At 32.3% G+C, this 27,613-nt stretch overlaps 3 protein-coding genes across 3 annotated transcripts; all 3 read left to right on the top strand.

The window, feature by feature from the left end:
- On the top strand, positions 1-11,256 carry LOC143180058 (uncharacterized). The gene is made up of 8 exons (XM_076379584.1): positions 1-330; positions 5,651-5,772; positions 6,910-7,243; positions 8,218-8,346; positions 8,600-8,812; positions 9,028-9,141; positions 10,822-10,977; positions 11,206-11,256. The coding sequence occupies exons 1-8, from the start codon at positions 1-3 to the stop codon at positions 11,254-11,256; spliced, it is 1,449 nt and encodes a 482-aa protein (XP_076235699.1).
- Positions 2,055-3,788, top strand: LOC143180228 (odorant receptor 47a-like). The gene is made up of 4 exons (XM_076379808.1): positions 2,055-2,192; positions 2,614-2,727; positions 2,844-2,999; positions 3,738-3,788. Exons 1-4 carry the CDS (start codon positions 2,136-2,138, stop codon positions 3,786-3,788), a joined length of 378 nt encoding a protein of 125 aa, XP_076235923.1. The 5' UTR covers positions 2,055-2,135.
- Positions 11,257-13,351: 2,095 nt separating the features above from the next.
- Positions 13,352-22,993, top strand: LOC143180057 (uncharacterized). Its single transcript, XM_076379583.1, has 12 exons — positions 13,352-13,611; positions 14,311-14,662; positions 15,862-16,086; positions 16,167-16,280; positions 16,352-16,507; positions 18,107-18,163; positions 18,311-18,588; positions 19,360-19,693; positions 21,255-21,467; positions 21,550-21,663; positions 22,635-22,790; positions 22,943-22,993. The coding sequence occupies exons 1-12, from the start codon at positions 13,352-13,354 to the stop codon at positions 22,991-22,993; spliced, it is 2,310 nt and encodes a 769-aa protein (XP_076235698.1).
- The last annotated feature ends 4,620 nt before the right edge of the window (positions 22,994-27,613 follow it).

Raw genomic sequence — 27,613 nt, 5'->3', positions numbered from 1 at the left:
ATGGAGACTGATTGGGCTAATTCTTCCAGTATTAAATTCAATATAGAGACTATGACAAACAAAGCCAAGCTTTCAAATCTTTGGTCAAATCTCATTCTGGGTGTATATGTGATTGCCGTAGTTGTGTACAGTGGTGTATTTATCGAGATAGTTTACGAACTTGATAAAGACGAAATCGATCCGAAGTCTCCGGAATTATTACTTAAAATGAAAATTCCAATTGAAAGCTTCGAAACTCCGATATATCAATGTCTGTTTCTTGGACAACTGTTTCAATTGTCAAGTGTTGCGTTTGCTATTGCTTTACTGAATTCCTTTTTCCTTATATTGGTAAGTATACAAAGTAAAGAAAACATGTTAATTTAGTTATTAGCTTGTTATAAAATAATTTTAACGACTTTATAAGAAAAGCAAAAAGTTCACGTACAATATATCTACATAAAAAAATATTGTTTAGACGTTATATATTCAAAATTCGTAAACCTTTTTTAAGATTAATTAGAATCGTCTCATTGAAAAAGAGAAAATTATTTTTTTCGAATCACTGTTACTAATTTACTATTTACTTCCTTTGCTGATTTCTATTCTTTTTCTAATTTTATTCACAAAATAGCTTTAGTCTTTTCATTATCACGTTAGTCTCTTAATTAGCAATTTTGGAGGCTTGTATTCATTTTATTGAAAACGAGTTTTAGTCCCCAAAAATGATAATATCTCGAAACCAGTCTTGAGCACTTTTTGAATCGTGTACTTTATTCTACCTACAGTAAATTCTCGTTATATGTTCATTGCTTGGGACCAGTCAGGAACATATATCGCGTACTGAGCAAGTTGAACTTGCTTGAAAGTCAGTGATTGAGACATTTACCTTAACAGATTCACATTGGTCAAGTTGTCCAAAATTAGTTGTATTCAAGTCACTTGAATCCAAGTAACCTGACTAACCTGAACCAGCCTATACACTAGAGCTGTCCAAACCAGGGCACGTGTGCCCTCGATGATTTCCCCACTCATTCACATCGTCATGGAGAACAATAGACACACTATACAGCTTGCCATGACCACCTCTTTAGCGTCGTGTATCTCCATAACAACATAGAATCGCTGTGGGGACAGTAGTCATTGGAAGGGGAAGTAGACGTATGATGGACCCTAGGCTGGACAGTTCAGCTACAGACTATAGAGCAGTGCTATTCAAGCGAGGGCTCGCGGAGCTCTGTGGACTCTCCCACTCCCAATTCCAATGTCAAGGAAATTAATGCTGAACAGGCTGACATGATATGTTAGTGTCCCTGTTTATAAGAAAGCTCAAACACTACGAATGATGTATGTGTTGGTGGAACAACAGAAAGGTTGGAAGGGGAAGCAGGCAAGTGAGGAGTCCTGGACAGCGCTGCTATAGAGCAACACTATTCATTGAGGGAACTCCTCGCTATACTTCCCCTTCCAATAGTTTCTTCAGTCCACTGATACATATATCATTCATAGTGTTTGAGCTTTCTTGACAAAAGAGACACTATCATATCATATTAGCCTTTATAGCGTAGTTTCTCTGACGACAGAAACGCAGTGGGAAAGTCCACAGGGCGAGTGAACCATCACTTGGACAGCGCTGCTATAGAGTCAAGCTTCAAGGCGAACACTCTCTCTTTCTTTATTCCAAGTGGCTGGGATGATAATGTAACGAATAAAATCTAGCGAACATATAATGAAAATTTATTGTACTTTGTCCTTCTTTGCTAAAGTTAGGGACTAAGAAGGATCGAAATTAATGGCTCGCCACTGCTGCGTGTCCTCTTTCTTACCCCTCTATGAAAAAGAATAAAATAAGTCGAATTGTAAGGAGTAAGAGCTAGAATGATGGATTTATTTTATAACGAGAAAAAACTGTATTAAAATTGCGTTAATATGTACTTTACGCTTAAAAACGCTGGTATTTTATGTTTTGTAATGATATTTAGGTATTTCATGTCGGAGGCCAGGTGGAAATAATAGAGCATGTTCTAGCAAACATGATTACCAAGAAAGGAAGTCGTGGATTGTTGAAAAGTATTCTAAAACGTTTAATTAATAAACATTATAGAATTATTATCTTCTCAGAAGATATTGAAAATCTTTTCACTGACATTGCTTTGATGCAATTCCTATGCAACACGATCATTATTTGTTCTATAGGATTTGTAATAATAGTTGTAAGTAACATTTATAAATTTTTTATATAGATTAATTTTCGTTGTTAATATTAGACATTCTTCTTTATTTATATTATATTATCATTTATATTATCATTACATTATTCAGTTATATTAATTTTACTTAGCAAAAGGTGATTTAAACAATTATATCGGTATAAGTTAATACAGCATTTTCTTGCCATAAATTCGTGTCGTAAAAATTGTTATCCTTATAGAGTTCGCTGTTATAGGTGCACTCTTTATTGTTTCATAATTATTAAAGTGCAACAGCATAAAAGCCAAATTTGTCTACTTTGAATTATTCTAAGAAATTACAGAAATAACAAGTACGAACTTACAGCAAGAAAATACTGGTAAAGGAAACTTATAATAATAATACCAATTCAACAAATATTTCTTACTTTATATCTTGCTTTAGTCGTTTAATACGGATCAAAACTTTAAGATCATGTTAAAAATATGCTTCTTTTATATTGCTATTACGTTAGAGGCATTTATTTTTTCTTTCGCTGGAGAATATCTCACCAATAAGGTTAGTATATGAACCTAGAAACTAATAGTAGAAATACTATCATAGAGTGGTACAACAATTACAATAACAAAAATATCTGATAATTATAGTTATAATTATTTGTTACTCGTTTTCAGACCACATCGATTAACTTTGCTGCATACGATTCGCTTTGGTACTACTTCGAGCCTACCGAAACTCGTGCCATACTTCTTCTTATGGTGAGATCTCAAAAACGATTGACAGTCACAACTGGGAAATTTGGGGACTTATCTTTAGAAAGTTTCGCTAATGTAAGATTAACTATTGTTATGCATAAATGACTCGAATAGGGAATACACAGAATACAATGCCTCCTTGCTAGAGGCTCACGGTTCAATGAGTTTCTAACAAGGACACATTTCCGAGGTCTATTCAACCTGGTCGTCCAATTTCAATAATGTGATATTGCCAAAGACATAAGTGATAGTGTTTGGCAGCAATTCTATAATTTTTCGAGCCACTTATTAAATGTTACTAAAACATTTATAATGCCTCCTGTCATACGTATACAAGGTGTTTCATTTAAATTCATTGATACTGACATAAGTGGAAATATCCCTTAAAAATATTAACAAAGTTAAATAACAAAATAATTAGTTTCATATGTTGAGATAAGAAATTATTTAGATACAGTAGTACCCTGGAAATTATGTTTTAGAATAATTGGTAAAAGTCGAGATAGAATTTAAATAAATTAGAATTAATTTATATATTTATTCTTGCATATGGTAGTAGCATTATATTATATTGGGAAATAGAGTTTTATTTAGACTAGATAATATAGCATACATTTTTGTCTCAAAATATGGTCGAGCTTCAAGATCGATCGTGATTATACATTGAATACAGAGACAGCAGACCATATTTGGAGACAGCACTGAACATGTGTATAATTTCATATGATATATTATATTTATAACATATTATCATTTATAAATGATATAATTCAATGTACAAAATAAGATTAAACTAACATTTCTTTTTTATAGATGTTGAAAGCATCTGTATCTTACATGTCAGTGTTATATGCGATGTACTAGTCATGGAGATGGAAGTATTTTCCACAAGGAATAGAGATAGGTAAAGGTTGGAATATTACTACAAGTTAAAAATTACAAACGGGCTATGTACATACACGAAGTTTCCATGTGATGTGAGCAAATAAAAATCTAAAAGAATATGCTGCCCTCGAGTTCGAATAACATAGCTACTGCAATATCTAAATCCATTCGTTATAAGTTCATCTCTTGTTACCAATAACGAGTTTATATTATAGTATAAAAGGTGGGTTTCTGATTGTAAGAGTGGTTTGCCACACTGATTCTATTAATTATATTTTCTGCAGTCTAAGAATTTATTAACAGTGTATTAATTTTATAAATAACTCCTCCTAATTTAATTTAAATTTTTATTAAATTTTTAGTCGATACTGTTGTTCAGTTACATAAGCATTACTAAAGACGTATTCATACAATATCGTCTCGAGTGAAGCTAATTTGTAAGCAGTTACACGTACATAGTTATGATAAAATTAATTTTAATTTAACAGTATTTAGAGCAGATTAGTTTTGAGAATTTGTTGTTAAATCTATTAAAATATCATTGGATTTACAAATTTAGTTCTCTAACGATAAAACAAAGCATTGATAAATATTTAATTTCTCAAAGATACAAGGTGTTCGATGACAGGTGTTAGAAATTTTAAAGGGTGATTCTGCGTGGCAGAATAAGACAAAAATGAAGATAGATAAAATTGCGTTTAATGTTTTGTTTCAGAGTTATTAATTGTTGAGAAAATGCCTAATATTCGTATGAAATGTGTTTCGACTTGGGCCTTATTGTACTGTCCTTGCACACCAGCCAAGTCAAACAGAGCAAAATCAGTAGAATAAGTTCCACGTTAGATACAGCGAAATCAGTAGAATAAGCCCCCCTTTTCTCAGTCATTAGTTTGTAACTCTAAAACGAAGCGTCAAATGCAGTTTCATTATTCTTCAATTTCGTCGTATTTTGATATGTAGAATCACTTTTCAAAATTTCTAACACCTATTGTGGAACACTGTGTACAGTAAATATATATTCCAACAAATGTCAAATTACCTCCAAAGCTTTAAAACATTTGATAAAAACAGTACTTACAAGCTTTAGAAGAATATCCACACTCTTTACGTTCACTTATAAATTCCAGCCATTGAGCACACGAGTTTCATGACCACCTTTCTCCAAAAAATTGTAACCTCTTCAGTCAGAACGTCAAATCACGGAAGAAAGTCACAAGTATTTTTACACTGCAGTAAATTCTGGTTTCACGAAGATTCTATACACTTTCTTTTCTAAGCTTTTCCTATTCCTTCGAAACTTTGGAAGTTTCATCCAGACGCGAGGCCATCAATTTACAATGCGCCTTCGTGTCTCATGCTTGTCATGGATTTTTAATGGAAATTTGTCATCACTGCAACAGAGTTAGCCATACTGCAAGAATTATGTCTATCTTCAGAAAGACCGTCACCATTACGATGATTGTGCGTTTGCAATATTTATGCCAGTCATGCACGAATATTTACTCGAATTATAGATGAATGCAACACGTATGTCTGTCGTGGGGCTACCCCTACAAACTTTTGTTTTCTCAATAATTTTCATGAACTTCCTAGTCGGCCTTAGGACGTTGCGAAAGCACCACTGATATCATAGCAGCAGGCAGTCCTGTAGGTTTTAATAACTGAAAAGTGGACTGGCGGCGGATAAGAAAGTAATGTCACGGGAAACGAAATCGTGGACTACAGTCAGCTACACTGTTAAGTGTGGTCTACATTTTGTTGGTATCTGGCCTGGGACACCATGGCCATCGCTACGAAAATTCATATGGGTGACGACCATGGGTCTATTTCACATTTTTCAGTACAAATACATCATACGGAACATCAGAACTACTAGTCTTCCGGACCTAATAGACACTTTGAGCCTTGCAGCAGCGTTCAGTTTGACGTCTATCAAATTAATTACTGTTTGGAAAAAACATAGGTAAGTTACTTTTCAGAATTTCATTTTTCCTGTGTATTACAAAGAGTTGCTAAAAATTTTGTACGTAGTTTGTATGTTGAAACGTCGTTTTCAAACAGTGATTCTTAACTCTCAACTATTGATATACATGATACGTCTTTATTATTGTTTTTATTTAGCTATGTAAAGCCACGTAATAAAATTTGATAATATAGAGTGTTTTCAAACATGTGTGACATTTTTGGAGGATATTTTCTACTTATGTAGAAAATGAAAAAAATTCATGTGGATATACACCCCCGTCCAAAAGTATTAGGACACCATATGTATTTGGAGAAAGTTCTAAGATCAGTAATGGATTAAAACGCCTCAAATTCAAAGCCTGGCCAGACATAGGAAAATTAGTAGAATAAGACCCAAGTCAGACATAGTAAAACCAGTAGAATAAGTTCGATGTCAGGAATAGTAAACCCAGTAGAATAAGTCCCAAACTAGAGACAAAGAAATTAGTAGAACAAGGCTTAAGCCAGACACAGAGAAATCAGTAGAATAAGGCTTAAGCCAGACACAGAGAAATCACTAGATTAAGACAGTCAGATATAGAGAAATCAGTCAAATAGCTAAAATGTTGCGCTCGACAGTTTTAAATAAAAAAGCTGTCTTTATTAGTCTTCTTACCGAGCAAAAAAGTTTAGTATATTTAAGATTCTATTAGAAATAAATTAACCTTGCTTGTACGAAGACAATGTTTTAAATAACTGTTCGTGCTTTTTGTAACGGAAGAAGCTTTTTTGTATTAATTGTATACAGGGTGTTCGACAACAACAGATATCACAAATTCCTGGGATTGGTTCTACACGTCAAAATAGGACGTTAATTAAGACTGATGAAACTGTGTTTGGAGTTTCGTTTCAGTGTTATTAATTGTTACCTCAAATATGTCTGATTCAGGACTTATTCTACTGTCAGCGTCCAGTAGTCAAGCCAAGCACAGCGGAGTCAGTAGAATAAGTCACCAGTCAGACAGATTTCACACGTGATGAAGGATAACATGTCCAAATTTAATGTATTGCAGAATTAGTAAAAAATTTTGTTTTAAATAACTAGAAATGTAATTATTACTTCAAAAGGATTAATACTTGAAATACTCTTTTGCAGCGCGCTTCGATATCTTTTAACAACCATGCAGGAAGACTGTTGGAAGTATGCTATAACTGATAAAACTAATGTCATGTCGAAGGCCGGGTATCTTTCTTATCGCTTAACGACCATGGTTTTTCTTGTCTACCCATTGTCTGTTGTTTTTTACGGAATTGGTTTCATGTATAAACCAACTAATCACTCAACGCCCAGAGAGCTTCTCATCAAAATGGATTTGCCTTTTGAGGTGACCGCGACGCCTATGTACGAACTCGTGACGACTACTCAATTTGTTCATCAGCTGCTGGTCGCTTCTACGTTTGGTATCTTCAGTGCGTTGCTTTTAATGGTGGTAAGAGTAAATAATTCAGTATGTTTGTGCAAACATTTGGACAGCCTTCGAAATCAAGTTAGATTTAAATATTTTAGGACTCAAGTTAGATTAGAATATCTACGAAGTCAAATTATCTCAAAAATTAATTCAAAACAGTTTATTAATTTTGTATTATTTACAATTTTTATAATCTCGAAACTCGTTAATAGCACTGAATGTGTTCGGAGAATGAATGAATGCAATTAATGCAATACAACATGCTCTTTGTAACAAGATAGACTAAAGTAAAATGGGACCGTAATTCCATGAAATAGTAGAGACAGAGACAAACTTATGGCGTGTAATTGCTGTAATTCTAAATTTAATTTCAAATTAATAATCATCAAAATATTCTTTTCCTATTGTTGAATATGTATGCGATTTTTTACCTACACGATTATGCGTTTTTGCTTTGCTTTTCTACTGTATTATAATTTACTGATTTTCCTAGATGACAAATTCTTAGACCTACATATACGTTTCTTAGCATTCTAATAAGAAAAACTCCTTCTCTGTGCTTTGTAATGTTTTAAAATTAATTTTTAAGTTGTATCTACATCGCACAAAATGTTACTTTTTTACTACGTACAGACAGCAATGTTGCAGTCCGCGGCCATATCTAGATGGTTATCTTGGCAGAAACTAGATACCTTCTGAATATTCGCCTAAGAGTAGCAAAAAGAACAAGTGTACGCGAGATCAAATTGAATTTAAAATTGACTCGTGAAAACATGCATCGGTGAGTTGAAGAACAGTACAAATCCAAAAACCATATTTTGAGATATTTAATTCCAACGTGTAATTCGGGACATTTTAGATATCTGGATTCTAAAGATAGTGTATTAAGTCCACTTTTCTGAATGAATTAATATACTTTGGTTCTGGAATCTAGACACAGTTTTGGGATTATTTGAAAATTACTAATTTTGGACTTGTACTGTACTTCAATTCAGCTATTCAGACTTTATTTTTCTCTGATATGGAACTCGAAGCTCACGTTGAGACCTCCGTTCCAAGAATTACTGGTCTTAGCGATGGACAATAACGTGGGCAAAATGTGGGGCACTAAAGCGAGCATCAGTGTATTTTCTTTTTACCACTCTATTAATTTATATATTATAAACGTAAATTACGAAATAGTAGAACTGGACATATAGCAGTAATTAAATAGCTGATATGGGATTGCTTGTACTTAGTTTATGAAAGAGTTTCACTTGAACATGTTCTCTTTTGAAAATGTCTATTGTAAAATCTTGTTATTAAGGTCTCATTGTACTGTAGTTAAATATATAGCTCGTTTCTCGAGTTTTACAGCAATTGCGTTATTGCTTTTAGATACTTCATGTAGGATGTCAAGTTGATATAATGTGTAAGGCATTATTGGATATCTCTAATAAAAGTAAAAACCGGTTACGATTCTTCATTATCAGGCATCAAGAAATCATCTTATTTACACAGAAAATTGAAGAAATTTTCACGTATGTAGCGCTTAGTCAGCTGGTATCGAACACTATAATTACATGCTGTTTAGGATTTCTAATGGTGACTGTGAGTACTAATTCTTACATATCTATAATCAACAAAAGGTTATTCACACACAACATACGTGTGTTTCTTTATTACACTAACAGTATTTAAACAAACCTGCTGTCACTTAAAGTAACACACGTATGGTGTACGAATACCTTTCTCACATTCAGATACTGTACATACACGTCACTTGCGCGTATTGTGTTTCACACAAATCTGATTTTATGTTGCAGTCAGTTGGCAAAGAGGACGGAGTTGCCATCATCATCAGATCTATTATATTTTACGTCAGTATTTGCGTCGAGGTATTCATATTTTGCTTCGCTGGGGAATATCTCACCATAAAGGTTGTCAAATGACATGATATAAAGTAATTGATCTCTACTGCGCAAACTCTGTCAAATACAACACCCCTTCACCATAGGCTCACTGCTAGATCAACTATATCCTGAATTAATTTAGTATAGTCGTGTTTTGGTTGATAGAGATCAGTCACGCTCAACCAGCACCATCGATCGTCAGCCACTGACCTTTCAAACATAGGAAGTACAGGTTCAATACAATAATTATATCTAAGAAATAACTCACAGTAGATAATTTGCAAGTAACATTATTATTTGTCAGGTATAATTACTATCTTGAACTTGTCGTTTCTACATTTAAAATTTGGTCGGTGGCTGTCGATTGGAGGTGATTGTTGAACATGGCTGCTTCTTTATGCAGGATGGTCGACGAGTGTTAGAAATTTAAGGGATAATTTTATAAGCTAAAATAAGGAGAAATTAAAAAATAACAAAATTATCGCTTGAAGCTTTGTTTCAGAGCTATTTATCGTTAAAAATGTCTTAAATGAACGAGAAATGTGTCTGATTTTGCACAAATTATTTTTAGAAGAAAAGATAGGTCGAAACAAGAAAATGTTCTCTTTATATCTTTCTTTTCTCTAAAGTTTCAAGCTTCATTTTCAAGTTATTAACTGTGGAGAAAATGCATAAAATACGTGTGAAATGTGTCTGACTTGGGACTTATTCCACTGACGTCACAATGTTTGACCTGATTACTGCACGCCAGCAATAGAACAAATCTCAAGTCAGACACATCTCACGCGAACTTCATACGCTTTTGCCGCAATTAATAACTTTACAATGAAGTCCCAAACTCAATTTCATGATCCTTGATTTTCAACCAATTTCGACGTGTAGAATCAGCTTTCAAAATTTCTGACACCTGTTGTCGAACACCACGTATTTATGCACGTGAGAAATGTTTCCAGAAGTTCGCATATGCACATATTGTGGATAGTGTTTGCCTTATGATCTACATATATGCAGTAGGAACTCACTTGTTGCATGAAACAAGGCTGAAAATGAAGGCAAGCGTTGATGTCTATGCAATGGACAAGATAAACAATCAGGCAATAGGATTAATTGTGATGGCAAGGCTTTAATGCTTTCTGTCTCACTATCACGTTTCAACCTGTTCAGTTCTAACTAATTCGAAACTACCATTCCTGCTGTGTGCTAATAAAATGCAACTACTGAGAGTCTAATGTATATTTAACATTTTATATTATCGTAAATCAACTTGACACAATAAGTTTCTTAATAAACTTTCAATTACTAAGATAAATGTCCCAATACCTAAACACTTAACATATCAAATGTCCCATTAAGTAATCAGCCTAAAACTGAATCTTCCGATACTTTAATTATGAAGTCCCAGAAACTGAGAATATTATTTTATGACACCAGTTTTTATTTTTTATTTTTAACTAGATGTACTTAATATATTAGAAAATTAGAATTTAAACGTAAAATTGAATGAAGTTAGCGTTAGGGTTTATGTAAAAACGAAATAATTATAATATAAAATAGTGTCTAAAATGAAATCTTAAATAATGTTATTTGAAATGTGTCTAGCTCTATTGCTACAGGAAGATATCTGAGACTATCTTAATATCTGTTATATCAATTTTACTACAATTATTATCCTATTTTATTATTTTATTATTTCCTTTCTATTTTCAGAGCGAAATGATCGGTTTCACAGCTTACAAAATGCTTTGGTATGACTTACGTCCCAGTGAAAGTAGACTTATAGTGCTTTTACTATTGAGGTCTCAGAAAGGCTTACCACTTACTTTTGGAAAATTTTCGCAGCTTTCTTTGGAAAGCTTTACAAGTGTAAGATATTTAAAATTTATGTTTCATTGATTTTATAACTTATAAGTTATAAATATAATATATTACAGCTTCGTCAATATAATTTTTTCTAAGATCATGTACTAATACAAAATTCCATGATGAATTAAGTTTTAGGTTCACGTAATATGACGGAATAATATTTATGCAATTATTATGTTATAATTTATATAATAGTAACCTGTTAAATTCTGTCTTTTTTATTTATAGGTCATGAAAGCATCGGCATCTTACGTGTCGATGCTTCTGGCAGTAACTTAAAAACCTGAGTCGCAAATGTTATAATTATAGCGTACTGTAATAAGTCAATAAATTTATATGTAGTCCTAATTCAAATAATCAACTTATCGTTCTTAAATATTTATTAATCCATGAAAACAAAATATATGTACAAGAATATATTTTGTACGTGGATTTGTATTGTTATTATTGATGAATCTGTTTTACGTATAATGAATCTAGGAATAACAACAATATATCTTTTATATCTGTTATATCTTTTATTTTATACTTTTACATATTTTATATCTTTTAAACTGCTAAAATCGTAAAATGTATACCTATATAAGTTGCTCGACTAGAGATGCCAAAAGTTTCCAACTCAGAACTTGTCGAAAATAGAATGCAGTATGGGAACATTAAAGTTGAAATAACATTATTTGAAAAAATATTTAAAGTAATGCATTATTTTATTTTATTATAGCTATGTCGTCCTTGAAAGTTGCCTCAAAAAGATAGTTAAATATTCTGTACTATATATTTATCATATAAAAGATATACACATACCTATTAGATTAGTATACACATACCTGTTACTTCTTTAAGAAAACATTTTTAATCGACAGTTCTAGAACATTTAGGGTTCGCCTTCAGGAACAATATTCTTATCCTTTAGAAATGAAGCCTCTTGTCCTTCCCAAACACTCTTTTTCTCTAAAGAATCCCATGACACTCTCTAACTGGAAGATCCATCGCAGTCACCAGTGTAACAATTAAACAACACTAACAATAAGCTATTTCACGTTTCACTACGCTGCTAGCGTTCACTTCAAAGTCTAACGAAGGAATGGCGTCGGTAGATGTTTTTGCATACCACTTATCCAAGAACCATCGACTTGTTTTATTATCATCATGCTCCAGGGATATGAAACCTGCTGATCAATGACGTCACGAGGTAGAGAGGGTATTTTTCGTATGAGATGGGGATTCTTAGCAACCACTGGTTGGTGGTGCAATCCCCACCCTATTCGAAAAGGTCCCTTTCTACCTCGTGACGTCACTGAACAGCAAGTTTCATACCATCCCTGTCAGGCCCTATCATAAAACCATCGGGCCTAAGTCCTAAATCCTTTCGTTATATCGTTCATATACTGACATACTGTTTTTTTATGTTTGACCATAGTTTTGACCTTTCGATGTTATCAACTCTTTTAGTACCTTACAAGTTTTCCAAGTACTGCCCGAAATATCTTGAAAATATGCGTTTTTAAAGATATTTATCAAATTTAACATAATTTCCTTTAACATGAAGGTGTCTTCACAGGTTTTTGAATTCTATTAAAAATGGAAAGCTGAAATATCGGGCCAAAGCATTTCTCAGGAAATCCACCAAACTGATATATCGCCTTTGAGGTACTAAAAGGATTAATTTTCGTATACCAGCCGTCGCTAGATGACAAAACTGTTTACTGTTTAGCCTAATTCATCTTCTTTCTTAGCTACACATCCTGAGCCCTCCTTTTAAGTCCCTCAAAATATGGAGTAGCTTCGACTGCCTTCTAAACTCTTTTAAAATAGGTTGTCGCTAACATATCTATTTCAAACACATTTCACTAAACATGCTATCCACTGTTTCATACGAAACATTTCGTTCACTCATTTTTGCACTGCCATGCAACATAAGACAAGTTATCCGAACGACGAAATGTGACTAAATGCAGGAGAACGCGTGCTGTAGCTATTGCACTTTTCGATCGAACGCATTGCTGCTCTATGTTGCAACAGCACACAAAAAAAGAAACAGAAGGTAAACATATAATCATCGACTGTGTCTCTATTACGATTGAAAATGCTCAGCCTGAATATAATATCAGATAATAATACACAATAGATAATGGGCATTGATCGAGGAGCACAGAGAAGAAATTGTAATTTATTTCTAAAAGTGCTTTGAATAATTAAGTGACGTTCGGGCAGACGTTTCAGTGGATAAGAAACTGTTCGATCAAAGATTTATAGTCGATTTAGAGGTAAAGGGATGTTTGCTTCTTTGCATTCAAGGTTTCGAAATTAAAAAGTTGAGAGCGTTGATTAGTTCCTTTAGACGTAGAAACGATTTGTTAGAAGAATTATATTAATGACGATGTTTAAAAGTACGATTAGCAAGTCCATTGAACTGAGCCTACGCTTGATTGGTATCTGGCCGAAATCTTCGTATACTGTTTTACGACGTGTCTTTTGGTTCGTCACTTTAGGAATGTGTGTGATATGCCAGGTGTGGTATTGTATCTCTTCCTTGAAATCTGCAGATTTACGTGTCTTGATGGACGCTATGAGTTTGACCGTATCAAATATTGTTATATTCCTTAAGCTCATGATTATTTGGTGTAATTACAGGTAAGATATTACTTGAAAGCTGTCTTTTCTCTCTTTTGTTAAAGAAATAAATTTCTGAATGTTAGGGATGAAGTTAATTTAAATGAAAAAACTAAAAATTAGTGAAATTTTGTTGCCTTTTACATCAGTATCCTTGAATCAGAATTCTTAGATGGAAGTTCTATTAAAAAGCTTTTTTTAACCCTTGTGCACTGTTCGAAGAATTATTAAATACATGAAATAGGTACGTATATCTTAAGTACTGTTATTGCAAGTTACTGAATTTTATGTGAATTGAATTCTTATCAAAAAAGACATTCAAAATTAGAATTGAGCATTGAGTTGGGTTAATTTTACTCGAAAAGTTCACAAGGGTTACGAATATGCGTTTTAAAAATCAGAAATTCTTTCAAAAAATATTATTTAGAACAGTATCGAATGTATAGTGTGAAAAGCTATTACCAAGTCAATTAATAAATAAATTACAGAATTTTCTCATTACATACAAATCGATCATTAGTTCCTCGTTTTTTTTTCGCTTTTGTCAAGCAAAAATAAATCACCAACGAGTTGCGAGATTACAGTTAGTACTTATTATAGATAAAATCATAGAAATGACATAAATTTTCCAAGAAACTACCCCAATTTTTCTTTTCCAATTAACTCAAGGTATCGATCTACTGCATAATAAAGATTTAAATATAAATTAATTTTGTATAGAGTATTTCACAACATCCTGACGATTATACTCGACGATTGGAACAACTATTCTCTAACCAGTCAGTGTAAACAAGTTATGTTGGACAAAGCCATTTTATCCAACCGTATTTCGAATTTTCTAGTGGGCTCCTATTTGATGACTTGTGTTTTCTATTTAATAAGTGCACTGTTTATAAAGGACGACACTGACGAAGAATTGGCCTCGAACGAGAAGAAATTCTTACTTAAGATGAGCCTTCCTTTTCAAGTTACAATTTCTCCGTTATATGAGATATTTATAATGATACAATTTGCATTTGAGTTTACTGTGACATTTATAGCGTCGACGCTGATGGCGTTATATGCGGCATTAGTGAGTTTTTATAATTGCAATTATAACTGTATACTCGTTAAGTATATTTTGGGGATACTTATTTTTAATAGGATTAGAAAAATGAGAATAATTTAATGTTTAATTCCTTTGATATTTTTTGTTTAAATTGTACACACTCTTCGACTACAGGTAAGGCAAAATTTAAAGGGTGACTTTATGTTTGAAAATAAAAAGTAATTAAATTGAGGTTGAGTATTCGTTTGTTAATTATAATATTCCAAAATTAGTAAGATTAAGATACATCTAAAATTGATAAATCGGATAGGGTATTTGTCAACGTGAAGTTTGTGGTGGATCAGCTCATGAAAAGCAATAATTAATGTAGAATCTGACTCTAGCTATATGAGGTGTGATAGAAACCACCATCTTTTTTAGAATGCTTTTGATTGATGAACGAAGACTCAAACATCCTTTTATCATTTTTTATTTTCATCTTGTAGCAAAAGCTCGATTAACTGAGACTCAGTTACTCGCAGTTCCTTTTATTCAAGACTAATGTTATTCGATGTAACAATAATTACAATACAATAGAACGTCGATTGAGACTTGCACTATGATTTAATAGCAGTCGAGTGAGAATAATATGAAGTAGCAGCTATCAAAAGGGTGCATGAGACTTGACACTCGTGTCAAGAAAATGAGTCGAGGTCTTACTATACAGGGGGTTCAGTAAGAGGTATTTTAAAGAGATTTTAAGGAGTGATTCTATATGCCAAAATAAGATGAAAATTTTGAGAATGGCGAAATTGCTTTTAAAACTTCGTTTCTGAGTTATTAGTTGAGAAAAATACACATAAAAGGCGCGAGAATAGTGTCTGACTTGGGACTTATTCTACTGCTGGCGTGCATTAGTCAGACAGACGCAGCGAAATCAGTAAAATGGGTTCTTAAGTCAGACACATTACACGTCTATTCATTTTCTCAATAACTTGGAAACGAAGCTTTAAACACAATTTTGATATTCTTGCTTTTCCTTTTATTTTGTCATACAGAAACATTGTTTAAAATTTCTGACACTTGTTGTGGAGCACTCTGTATTCTGAGGTGTATAATTAACCCTCGAATTTTCTCTTGTCAGTAGTTGAACACAGTAAAAAAAAGAACGTTATAACTTATAGGAAATTAAAATTTAAAAATGAAATGTTTCATAAAAATTAGGGAAAACTTGAAACTTTTAGGCGCTGCACGTAGGTGGACAAATTAATATAATATACCAGAAGTTCATAGATTTTTCAAGCATTAACGAAAAAGACACACAGAGGGAGTTAAAATGTTTGGTCGCCAAGCATCAGCGGATTATTAATTTATCTAATGATATTAGACATTTATTTACCTACATATCGTTGGTGCAGTTCTTAGCAGATACTTTAGTTATCTGTTGTCTAGGTTTCGTCGTCGTCACTGTAAGTTAAGTTTATACACTCTCTTCTAAATAAGATGTTCACCGATTCTAAACATTTTGTAACCATTTTAAACATTTTAGTCAATAGGGACGGAAGAAGGGCCTACAATATTAGCGAAATGCTTCCCTTACTACGTTGGTGTGAACTGTGAAGCCTTTATACTTTGTTACACCAGTGAATATTTAACGTTAAAGGTAACAACGATAATATGAGAAAAAATTCGTTCATTTTTAAATTCAGTTCTAGCATAATACTCTATTTCTAGAGTATAAACATCGATGAAGCTGCATATAATATACCTTGGTACGAGTTAGAACCTCAAGATAGTCGAATTTTGATGCTACTGCTGATGCGATCTAAAAAACCAGTAAAACTTACAGCTGGGAAGTTTTTAGATATTTCTTTGGAAACCTTTGCCAGCGTAAGAATAACAATTACCAATTATCAAATTATTACTCAATTGTTATTTTAAGTTATTAATTATATCTTATTTCTTATTCGTACATTATTCAGAACAAATGTTCCCTCTTGTACTTGTATTTATAATTTTAGTGATTTATTTTATGGTTAAAATAGTTAATTAAAAAAGTTAATTACAAGCAATTTATTAAGCAGGATGATTCAGAATTAATGATTAATCAACTTGGGGATGCATAATGAGTGAACAGAACGATGATTTTTCATTTAGTTAATATATGTTTATTCTTGTCAACTGTACGCGCCTGCGTAGAGCAGCGCGTCATGCAGTGGGCCCCTAGAAAACCACTTGTTCCTTGCCAGTCTATGGAATTGTGCTAAAGTTTTAAGTAAGAAATTGCGGATAAGTTGATGTGATGATTATGCTATAAAAATAGCTAAAAAATTTAGAAAAATTAATACAGCACATACAAATAAATATTTAGTGGAAAGAAATGATTTTGTCATCGTCTAACGAACCTTGTGATTGATCGACTGAATCATTCTGTATACGATATTTTTAACATTATAAATTTATTTAAATTTTTAGATGCTAAAGGCTTCTGCTTCCTACATTTCATTACTGCTCGCGATGTATTAATCTTGAAATAATTAACAAGGGATGGTATAAGATTAATTGGGACCTTGAACATCTTCAGATATTCAGGCAAGCAATTATAATGTGACAATAATTTCGATTAAAGTGTAAGTAAGTTTTTAAATGTTTCAGCAAGAAGAATAAATGAAACTAACATATTAGAGTTGTAAAAGCACTATTTATAATTTGGCCAGGTGGTGTGAAAATTGATTTAGATTAGAAATTATTCTCTACGATTAAAATTATGTAATGTGACTAATTATCTAGTGTAATTACAAATATCGGTATAAAAAAATTAGTTTGTTAAATGTTAAATTATGTGGCAAAGTGTAAATAAAATGTTACCTGTAATTAAATTTCTGATTTTTCGCTTACATCAAATTTTAGATGTCAGATATTTTTATGTCCTACTTTTACGTTTCTTTAATTTAAAACCTTAACTACTTGTACGTTGTTCAGTGTACACTACATATATGTAGGTATATTCGAACAAATTCTTTATCAATTATAAAGTTTGAGACAATAGATGAAAATTGTATTCACATCTTTCGACATCTGAGAATTTAAATATATTAAATTGATAACAAAGTATATTACTTTCATATAAAATTGTAGCTTCTCTCAGCTATCAAAATACGAAGGCAACTTTCCACATTTTTTTATACTGCTGTAGAGTATCATCTTATGAAGACTTCACAGAAAAATTTCCTCTCTGTAAACTTCTTTTTATTCTTTCGAAACTTCTGAAGTTTCTCCGAGGCACCATATAATCAATTTAATATGCGCTCGCGTGTCTTATGCTCGCCATGAATTTTTAATAGAAATCTGTCATCACTGCAACAAAAGTGATACTACAGTTTCACCAGCGCTCACCCAAGGAGTCTTTTCGTTTTCGAGGAACCCGTGACCATTACAATGCCTGCAATATTTATGCGAAACGCAGGAGAATATTCACGTGAATTATAGATGTATGCAGAAATAATGGCTGTCATGGGACCTCCTCTAGAAGCTTGCGTTTTGACGGTGATTTTTACAAACTTTTCAGTCTGTCATAGAACGTTGCCGAAGCATTACTGATGGCAATATCAAGCAGTGCTGAAGATTGTATCTGAGACGGGAGTTGGCACCTGATGCGATTTCGTGAAAGAGTGAAGTTGTAATTGTAAATAGAACAAATTAAAAATGCGTGAAAAGGAGATACGAAATACAATTAGTTATTCTGTTAAATGTGGTCTTCATTTTGTTGGTATCTGGCCTGGTACGCCATGGCCAGGAGTGCATAAAGTATTTTGGGTGACGTTCACACTTTTATTTCAAGTCTTTCAGTACAAGTATATCATATCGTACTTCAAGACTGTTAGTCTTGAGGATATGATAGATACTCTGAGCCTCACGGCAGCATTTGGTTTGACATTTATCAAATTAATTGTTGCTTGGAAGAACCATAGGTAAATTGATTTTTGCAGCTTTGTTTTTACTGTGTATTAAATTCTTTAGACCTGATTTTTCAAAAGCAAAAAAGAAGAAAGAAAATGTGTGTACACGATTGCAGTCATAGTTCTAATATTTTAAGTCACGTATTCAAGTAGTGACACAGTGTATATTGTGATGTGCACTAGGTATCAAAGTTAAAATTTTGTGCCTTGAAATGTAGTGTTTAAACAGTAATTCTTAAAAGGCTGTCTTGATTTGTCTGTCAACTGTGTTTAAAATTGTGTTAAAGGAAAATTAATTTCGTTTATGTTGGATATGAGTTTACATTACATTTTATAATTCTAGATCAGTGTTAGAGTTTTCTGTGATTAAAGAATTCTTTTTTACATTAATAGTGTGCATATGTTATCATTAACAGTATAAATAATTTATTTGACACTATAAATCATTGCAGTTTTTGGAAAATTCTGATCAATTCATATAATCATTGTCGAACTATTTCAAAAAAATTCTCTGTTTACTACTATTATATTAATCATTTTTGATAGTGCAATGGTGTGACTCTACCACATTTTTTTCCTTTTTTATTAGGGTTTAATGTTACATCAACATTCATGTCATTAACGACTCTGCCACATTATGTTATAGTACTAACACCATACAAGAATTAAATGTGAATGTATGACTTTAATCCATTACTCCAAATTGATTGGGATCTGTAATTCCAAATGTTTGGAGACAATTACTGTTTCACAAGGATTAATGCTTAAAATAATGTTTCGCAGTGCGCTACGCTACATTTTATCGACTATGGAGAAGGACTGCAAGAAATACGCTGTTATGGATACGAATAATATAATATCGAAAACGGGAAGCCTTTCTTATCGTATAACGACTTTAATCATACTTGTCTATTTACTATCTGGTGTTCTTTACGGAGTCGGTTTTGCATGTCAACCAACTAATCACTCATTGCCCAGAGAGCTTCTTCTTAAAATGGATTTTCCTTTTGACACTACCGTGTCGCCAATTTATGAGCTCGTGATAACTATGCAATTCCTTCATCAAACGACCTGCGCCTCTACATTTGGCATCTTTAGTGGGTTACTTGTGATGGTGGTGAGTATAAATAATTAATTATGTTTACGTGAACAGTAGTTGGAATATTTTACGAATGATTAAATAATTGAATGTACATAATAAAAAATGGGAATATTTTTCTGCTAATCGAAGGCGAATACATCTGTATTAAAAGATCACTAACAAAGAAACATTACGAAGTGTAAATCTCTGATTTTTATGAAACCTGGCAGGATTGTAGAGTAGCCGACAATATTCGACATGTATCTTCTTTTTACCAATAAAAATACGTGTCGAAATCGGAAATTTAGAGTTCGCAATATTTTCTTGTAAATTGGTAGAATGTAAGATATATGTTTTTGAAAAAATTCATGGGTCTATAAGTTCTACTTCATGTGGAATAATATTACATAATTTAGTTGCAATATTTAACGGCAAGCTTAATTATAAATAAAGAATTTTAGGGATTTTAATAAGTGAATGTTATTTAGGTGAATTTTAATTTTTTAATTCTATTTTTGAAGCATCTCTTAATACATATTTTGTAGTCAAATGAATGAGAACTTGGTTAACTATGGATGTAGAATTTTGATTACCTAATCTATGGTGCGACGTTCGTTCATATTATAGTATACCGATACGATAATGATAATATGTATTATTAACGATTCAATGATTTTAATAATAATGAACAACAGGTCGGTTGTTGTTAATTACACAGGCTGTTCGACAACAGATACCAGAAATTTTCAAGAGTGATTTCATGAGCCAAAGTGAAATGAAAACCAAGAATGACGAAATTTCGTTTGAGGTTTTATTTCCAAGCTGTCGTTGTTAAAGATACATTTAAAATGCTTCTGAAATGTGTCTGACTCGCGGAATTATTCTACTTCTGACAAGAATTAGCTGGGTCAGACGTAGTAATGTTAGTAGAATAAGACAGTAGAGTAAGTCTAGTCAGACACATTTCACGTGCCCTTTAGACGTTCTTCTAACAATTAATATCATGGAAACGAAGTCTTGAATAGAATTTCACTATTCCTCATTTTCGTTTTATTTTGACGTATAAAATCAACTTTAAAAATGTCTAACAACTGTTTTTGATTATCCTGTACAGAATTGTGTAGAGAAATATTCTGTTAGGAGCTCAGAAGATGTCAGTGGTACTGTACAAGGGCAAGAGAGATACTTAGCTCATTACAAATAGTATTTATTTTATTTTATTTATTTAATAAACGGGTTAATGGGGCTTTTCCTTCTACGTCTATCCTGAAAATTCGCAATTCCCTTGTTATTTGATCAAAATTGGGCCCGCTTGTGATCACTTAACCGGGGAAGGTAGTAAACTAATTGTATACGTTTAAACATGAAAATTAGATATTCATTTCATATGAATTATCATTATTACAAGTATTTGATTATTCTATAACTCCTTTCTCATTGTTAATCAAGCAAGTAAATTATGAAAAGTCTTATTGACTTATGAGTCAACCTATTATGTTACAAATATTATAATTAAATAATGTTCTGTCAACCAATAATTTAATGTACTATGAATATAGCTCATTTTCGAATTGTACAATAATGACATTACTTTTAGATACTTCACATAGGCTGTCAAGTCGACATAATGTGTCAGGCATTATCGAATATCGCTAACGGAAGTAAAAAACAATTGCGATTCTTCATCAACAGGCATCAAGAAATCATCAACTTTACAGAGAAAACTGAAGAACTTTTTACGTACATAGCGCTTAGTCAGCTTGTATCCAACACCATAATTACATGCTGCTTAGGATTTCTTATGGTCGTTGTGAGTAGCATATTAATTCTTACGCATACGTACATGTCACCTATGCACGCTATATTTTAGACAGATGTGATTTTACGTGCAGTCCCTTGGCAACGAGAACGGACTTCCGGTATTCATAAAATCCGTTATGTTCTACACTGTTTGTTCCTTTGAAGCATTCATATTTTGCTTCGCTGGAGAGTACCTCAACATTAAGGTTGTAGAATTCAGTACTTATTATATCGTTGAAATTTACAATTTTGATACGTTGCTTTTGTGTACAGGATGTAACAAGTATATGTTGAAATATTGTAAGAGATGGTAGAGGAGCTCAAATGGAACACAAAATGTCCTATGACATATCATCCGATCTGCCTTCATTTTGCAATAATAATGCCTTAAAGTTACTATGTCTACAGAGTGGTCCAGTTAAATAAGGCCACTTATATATCTATTCCAATTGTGATGATATAAAGAATATTTTATTTGAGACTTTGAAGAAAAAAAGATTCCTTGCAGTATATTGGTCCCTCTATACCATTCAAATTGCATGTAAAATATTTTTCATGTCACCATAATTCTAAAAAGAGATATTTAGGTGGCCCTACATAAGTGAACCATCCTGTACATGTTAAAATAACAATCATAGGATTCTGCAATATTACAGACGCATTGAGGACCACAAATGGAGCAAAAAGGTCTTAATACATTTTGTTGTATCTTCTACGGTTGAACTTTCATAAAGCCTTGAAGATTCGAGATGTTTGTAGGAAATAGATCTCAGATCCTCAAATCTTTATCAAAGTTAAACCGTGAGAGATACAATAAAATGTATTAAGACTTTCTTCCTTTATTTCTGCTCCTCAATGTATACTTGCTACACCCTGTATAATGAATTTCTTCTTTCTGTCTACTTCGATGCGTTTTTATTCACTTTGAATAAAATGTATCAATACCTACAAGAGTGATGAAAGTAAAAATCTAAAAAATTTAAGAAAAAGAAGAAATTTATTATTTATTTTGCAATATAGGTAACCTAATGCACCACAAAATAAACAATAAATTCAACGTTTATAGATTTTTTTATACAAACCACTGTCGTAATTGCTGATAGAAATTACTCGTGAAATTAAAATTATTATAAGTGTCTTCCTAATTTATTGCTATGTACTTGCTACCATCTTTCAGAGTGAACTGATCGGTGAAACAGCTTACAAAACGCTTTGGTATGACTTGCATCCCAACGAAAGCAAACTATTAATATTATTAATAGTGAGATCTCAGAAAGGATTTCCATTTACTTTTGGGAAATTTTCAAACCTTTCTTTGGAAAGTTTTACAGCTGTAAGACATTTATGATTTATGTTATAATTACATTTTTTATGTAATTAGATAATTAGTATTATATGAAGTATTCGATAATATTTTGGATTACGGTATTGAAAATGATACACGTCTTTTTTGAGGATCATTAATATTGTTCTCTATATTTGTAGATTATGAAGGCTTCAGTGTCCTATATGTCGGTGCTTCTTGCAATGACTTGAAAACTTAATTCGCAAATACTATAATATAGAGTATCGTGCATAGGAAGTAAATTCACATGTAATTCTAATTCAAATGATTAATTTGTTATTAAATAGTTATCATTCAACCAAAACGAGAACAATTTGAATACGAAGAAAAACATACATCGTATTCGTATTGCTAATGTTGATGAACTTGTAAACACATAATAAAAGTAGGATTAATATTATATTTCAAAGCTATTATTTATTTTTTGTACCAAGAACAAGTAGTTTTCTTAACAATTTGTAGGTCTTGTTGATACAATTCTTTTCTCTTACAAGAAGAAAGAAGTGTACACGACATACACTGCCAAAATCTTACAAAGTATACATATGTAAATATTATACTATATATTAATACGTATGCAGAGTATATATTAAATATGATGAAAGAGATATGTATTACTAATTGTAAGTATTTATACCTAATAAGTTCAAACTTATTGTTACTTAATGATCTCTAGTCACGAAAATTGTAGAATTAATTAATTATAAACTTCTTCCCATATGTATAAATTTTAATTTTCATTATTCAGGCTACTCTATACAGGGTGGTCCACTTAAATAATGCCACCTACGTATCTATTCCAATTGTGATGATATTTGATTTGAAACTTCGAAAAAAAGAAACATTCATAGCAGTATATTAGTCCATCCATATTAATTAAATTGCATGTAAAATATTTGTTGTGCCATCACAGTTAGAAAAAGATATTTAGATGGCCCTATTTAAATAGACCACCCTGTAGAATATTAGTTTTTAATTCGCAGCTGTCTATACTGTGCCCATTGGTTATTTATATAATAATCAGTACTAAACCAGTGTTATTATAATATAGATATATATAATACCTACGTGTTAATATTTTAATGTAGAATGAGTTATTAATGTATTGCTTTTTCCAAATACTAGTGATTATATAATTCAGTATAAAATTAAATTATGTGAATATGTGAATTTTATGATGAAGGTTTGTAACAACTTGACAAAGAAAGTTCTTTTAAGTTTTCCAAAGTACACTAATTAATTATTGAATAATACAAACATATATGCAAACGTAAACGATTAAAAACATGTTCACAAGTAGAGGAAAAATATATTATCTAATTTCTCACTCTAATTACAAATCGAAAAAATTCATTCACTGTTATACGCAGCGATATGATGCAATTTAATAATATTCAAATGCTTGAATAATTGGAGAAAGTTACTATCACTAATTATTATGAACCTTATTGATTCTCAACATTCAATTAATTTTATTATTTTCTTTTTATATTTAGGATGAATTGTACTTTGGAAGAAGAAACATATTATTGATAAAAAGTTGAGTGGTTGCGTAAGAAATTATTCCACGTAATATAACGTCATAATGTTACATAATGATGAGACCCTTAGGTTGTGGAAGTATTTCTATAATTTGCATAGAATAGGCTCCATTCAGAATCGTTAATTTGAAAATTGTTAAGGTAAATGTAATCTGAATAAATTCTCTTACATTCATTTCTGTATTTACTTATTACTTTGAATAGGTATCTAATGTACTACTGCAAATATACATATAGAAGTCGTTTGATATTTCTTGCGCGTGTAGAATTTGCATAAACTTTGACTGTTACTGTGCGAATGGTATAACTCGGTGTAAAGTCTAGCAAAATAAAATTATTCAACTTTATGGAATGAATTGGAATACCGTAGTCAATTGTACATTCACTGAATTTTAATTAGATTTGGAATAAACTTGACGCAAGATGTTGAATGTACTCGGGGGAGAGTTTAGTTAATCTCATATTTTTATAGAAATGTAATATCAGGTATTCGATTAAAATAGATTTTAGTTAGTGAAAGTTTAATGTTATTTAAAGTGATTCCATTACATTTGGGAATCTAGAAAATCAATTTCTCATAAATGTATAGTTCCTTTAGAACACTATACATGTAGTTATAATGAATATTCTGCTATAAGAATACATTATGTTTTACTATCATATATCTAGAATTTTGTTATATTCTATAATATTATTCATTTTTATTTTTGGTAACTATTTATGCAGAATTGAAATGAACATAATTGTCATCTGCAATACTATTTACAAATTCATGCACCAGCAAAATATTCGGACTAAGAAATTATATTCAATATTTTTCATACAGCAAATTTAATTTAATTCAGTATTTCTCATGCAGAGAATTTATACTTTATTACTAGACAGCGGGTATTTATGAAAATTCATATTTTCATAAATGCAACTAAAGAAAAGAAACTTAAATAGAAATTTGTTTCTCCCTCTAGATATTAAAACGTGTACCTCACTTTAGATATTTTGTATTTAGATGTTTGCATATTATGTGCATTTTATGCTTTCTGCATAACTAAATTACTCATGAACGCATAAAAGATCGCAATCTGTTTCACTAAAAATATGAACTAACGGAACACGACTATTGTGTTATAATTTATGAAGAAATTTAAATAATGAAAATTATTATAGTGTATGCTCAGAATAATAAAAATATTATTCGTTAGAATTTGGAAAATAATTTGACTGCATATATGTATTTTATTTTGTCGAAAGTGTCCCTTTTTAAAACCTTGATACCAGTGAAGAAAAAAAACGAGAAGCGGTTTAAGCGTTGGAAAACTGGCACGAAATTCTGCCCCGAGCCGAATGTCCTAATATGTCGAGAGCAGGGTGGTTTTCGCCTTGCTCGCAATTTCGACCCTCGTTTGTTCGTACCCATCAGATGATCAAGTCAGACGGCTCGAGGAAGATTGAGTTGACACGGATCTGATGATTACTTATCAGGACAATTTTTGCGTCAAAGCTTTTCGTCGATGTGAGATCAAATGCTGCGAAATGATTCAGTATGTATTATCGTTTGGCAAATCTTTCAGATGTGTTTGATTACAATAAATTTGAATGGTAAATATTTCCATTCAAATATTTGGTTCAATTACTTCTGTTTGCTTTATTATATTTAATGTTATATCGTATTTACATTTAATTTTCGGTTACAGTTGCTTCATATTTTTTCCCATAATTTATGACTTCCTCTTTCGAAGAAATGAAATGCTTTTAATTAATTTATCTTTTAATTTTATTATTAATGTAGTCCCAATTTTACTAATGTTTGATAAACTGGAATTCTGAATGTAAATCCATTTTCTGGAACTTTTGCATTTGTACAAAGTTGGAAATATTACAATTATGTACTGTAGATTGCAGAATGTGAGTTTCTCATTACATTCTCCTCAAGTTAGATTTCATATTATTTCAAACCATTTGGAATGATCTTGGAAGGATCACATATAGATCAGTGTATATGTACATATCCTGGAGTAGGCTAGACACATATTTAAAAACTAGAGAGCACACTATAAAGTAAGTCAGATTGGGTCTTAGATTCAGAAACATACAAGGTGTCCCATATTTTTTCGTGCATACTTTGACAGTGTACTCTACAAGTAAAAAGAAAACTAAAATACCATCTAAGGAAAAGTCCATAAACGAAGCTTTTTGATTGTCAGGGATATGGTTAAGGAATTATAACAAAAGTGTGATTATTATTTCTCTGAGTTCAATACAGGGCAAGACGAGATATGTAATGTTTACTAACATACACATATTGATTAGAATATGTTTACTATTCCAGCAATGCTAGCTCCGTACGACAGCAAACTATGCGTACTCACACTCTACCACGAACTTAACTTCAATCTCATTTAGCCTTGCATTGAACTGAAAGAAACAGCATCACCACATTCTCCACATTTCATACTTCTGTTATAACTTCTTACCAAAGCATTCATGGACTTTCCTGTCACATGACACTTTACTCCTACTTTCCCTTGCAGAACACCCTGTCGAAGTATACACGAAAAAACTGCGTGACACCCTGTATACAAAACAGTTAAATCTCTCAAGTACCATTTCGCGACTCAAATTATTTGCAGAGATTCTCCAGCCTCATCCACTAAACACGTTCGCCGACGCCTTGCAGGCGTTCAACGCACAGCCTACCAATTCCCTAAATGCACACATGCGTCTGCAGAGTGCAAAGAGTCAGAGGGTGGCGAGCAGGGTCTCGGGGGTGAAGGCACGGTGAAATTAGGAAATATCCGTGTGCTGAACGGCTGATTCGAACTTTTTGGAGTTTGGACGCAGTGCGATTTTCCAGGAAAGCTGCGGCGTGGCGGCAACGGCGGCGACGGCGACTTCCCCGGGCCGAGCGAATTGGTCTCCATGGAAACCACCCCAAAGCCAATCTGGGGTGCATTCGTACGTACATTTACCCTTGTCGAGCCGCGTCTGCAGCACCCCCCTAGCCCCCATCCTCTCCATAAACTTGCTCCCCTCCTGCCTCTTCTCTCATCTCTTCTGTATTGTCCCCCCCTCTTCTCCCTGTTGCCGACTATCTTTCTCTCTTTGACCTCTACCATCTTGCACCCCTTCGTCCCTTTCTTCTTGTCTCCTCGTCTCGCCGTAATCCTATTTCATTTCTTTATTTCCATAAGGCTAGTTTTCCTCGTTCTCTTCCCTTTTTTCGCTCTGTTTTGGCGCGTGATCGTTCTTCTATGAGGCTTGTTATTAGCCTTT

This window comes from Calliopsis andreniformis, chromosome 6 (genome assembly GCF_051401765.1).
Source record: "Calliopsis andreniformis isolate RMS-2024a chromosome 6, iyCalAndr_principal, whole genome shotgun sequence".
Lineage (NCBI taxonomy): Eukaryota > Metazoa > Arthropoda > Insecta > Hymenoptera > Andrenidae > Calliopsis > Calliopsis andreniformis.
Note: the sequence above shows the minus strand (reverse complement) of the source record. Positions and strands in the feature narration are given on the sequence as shown.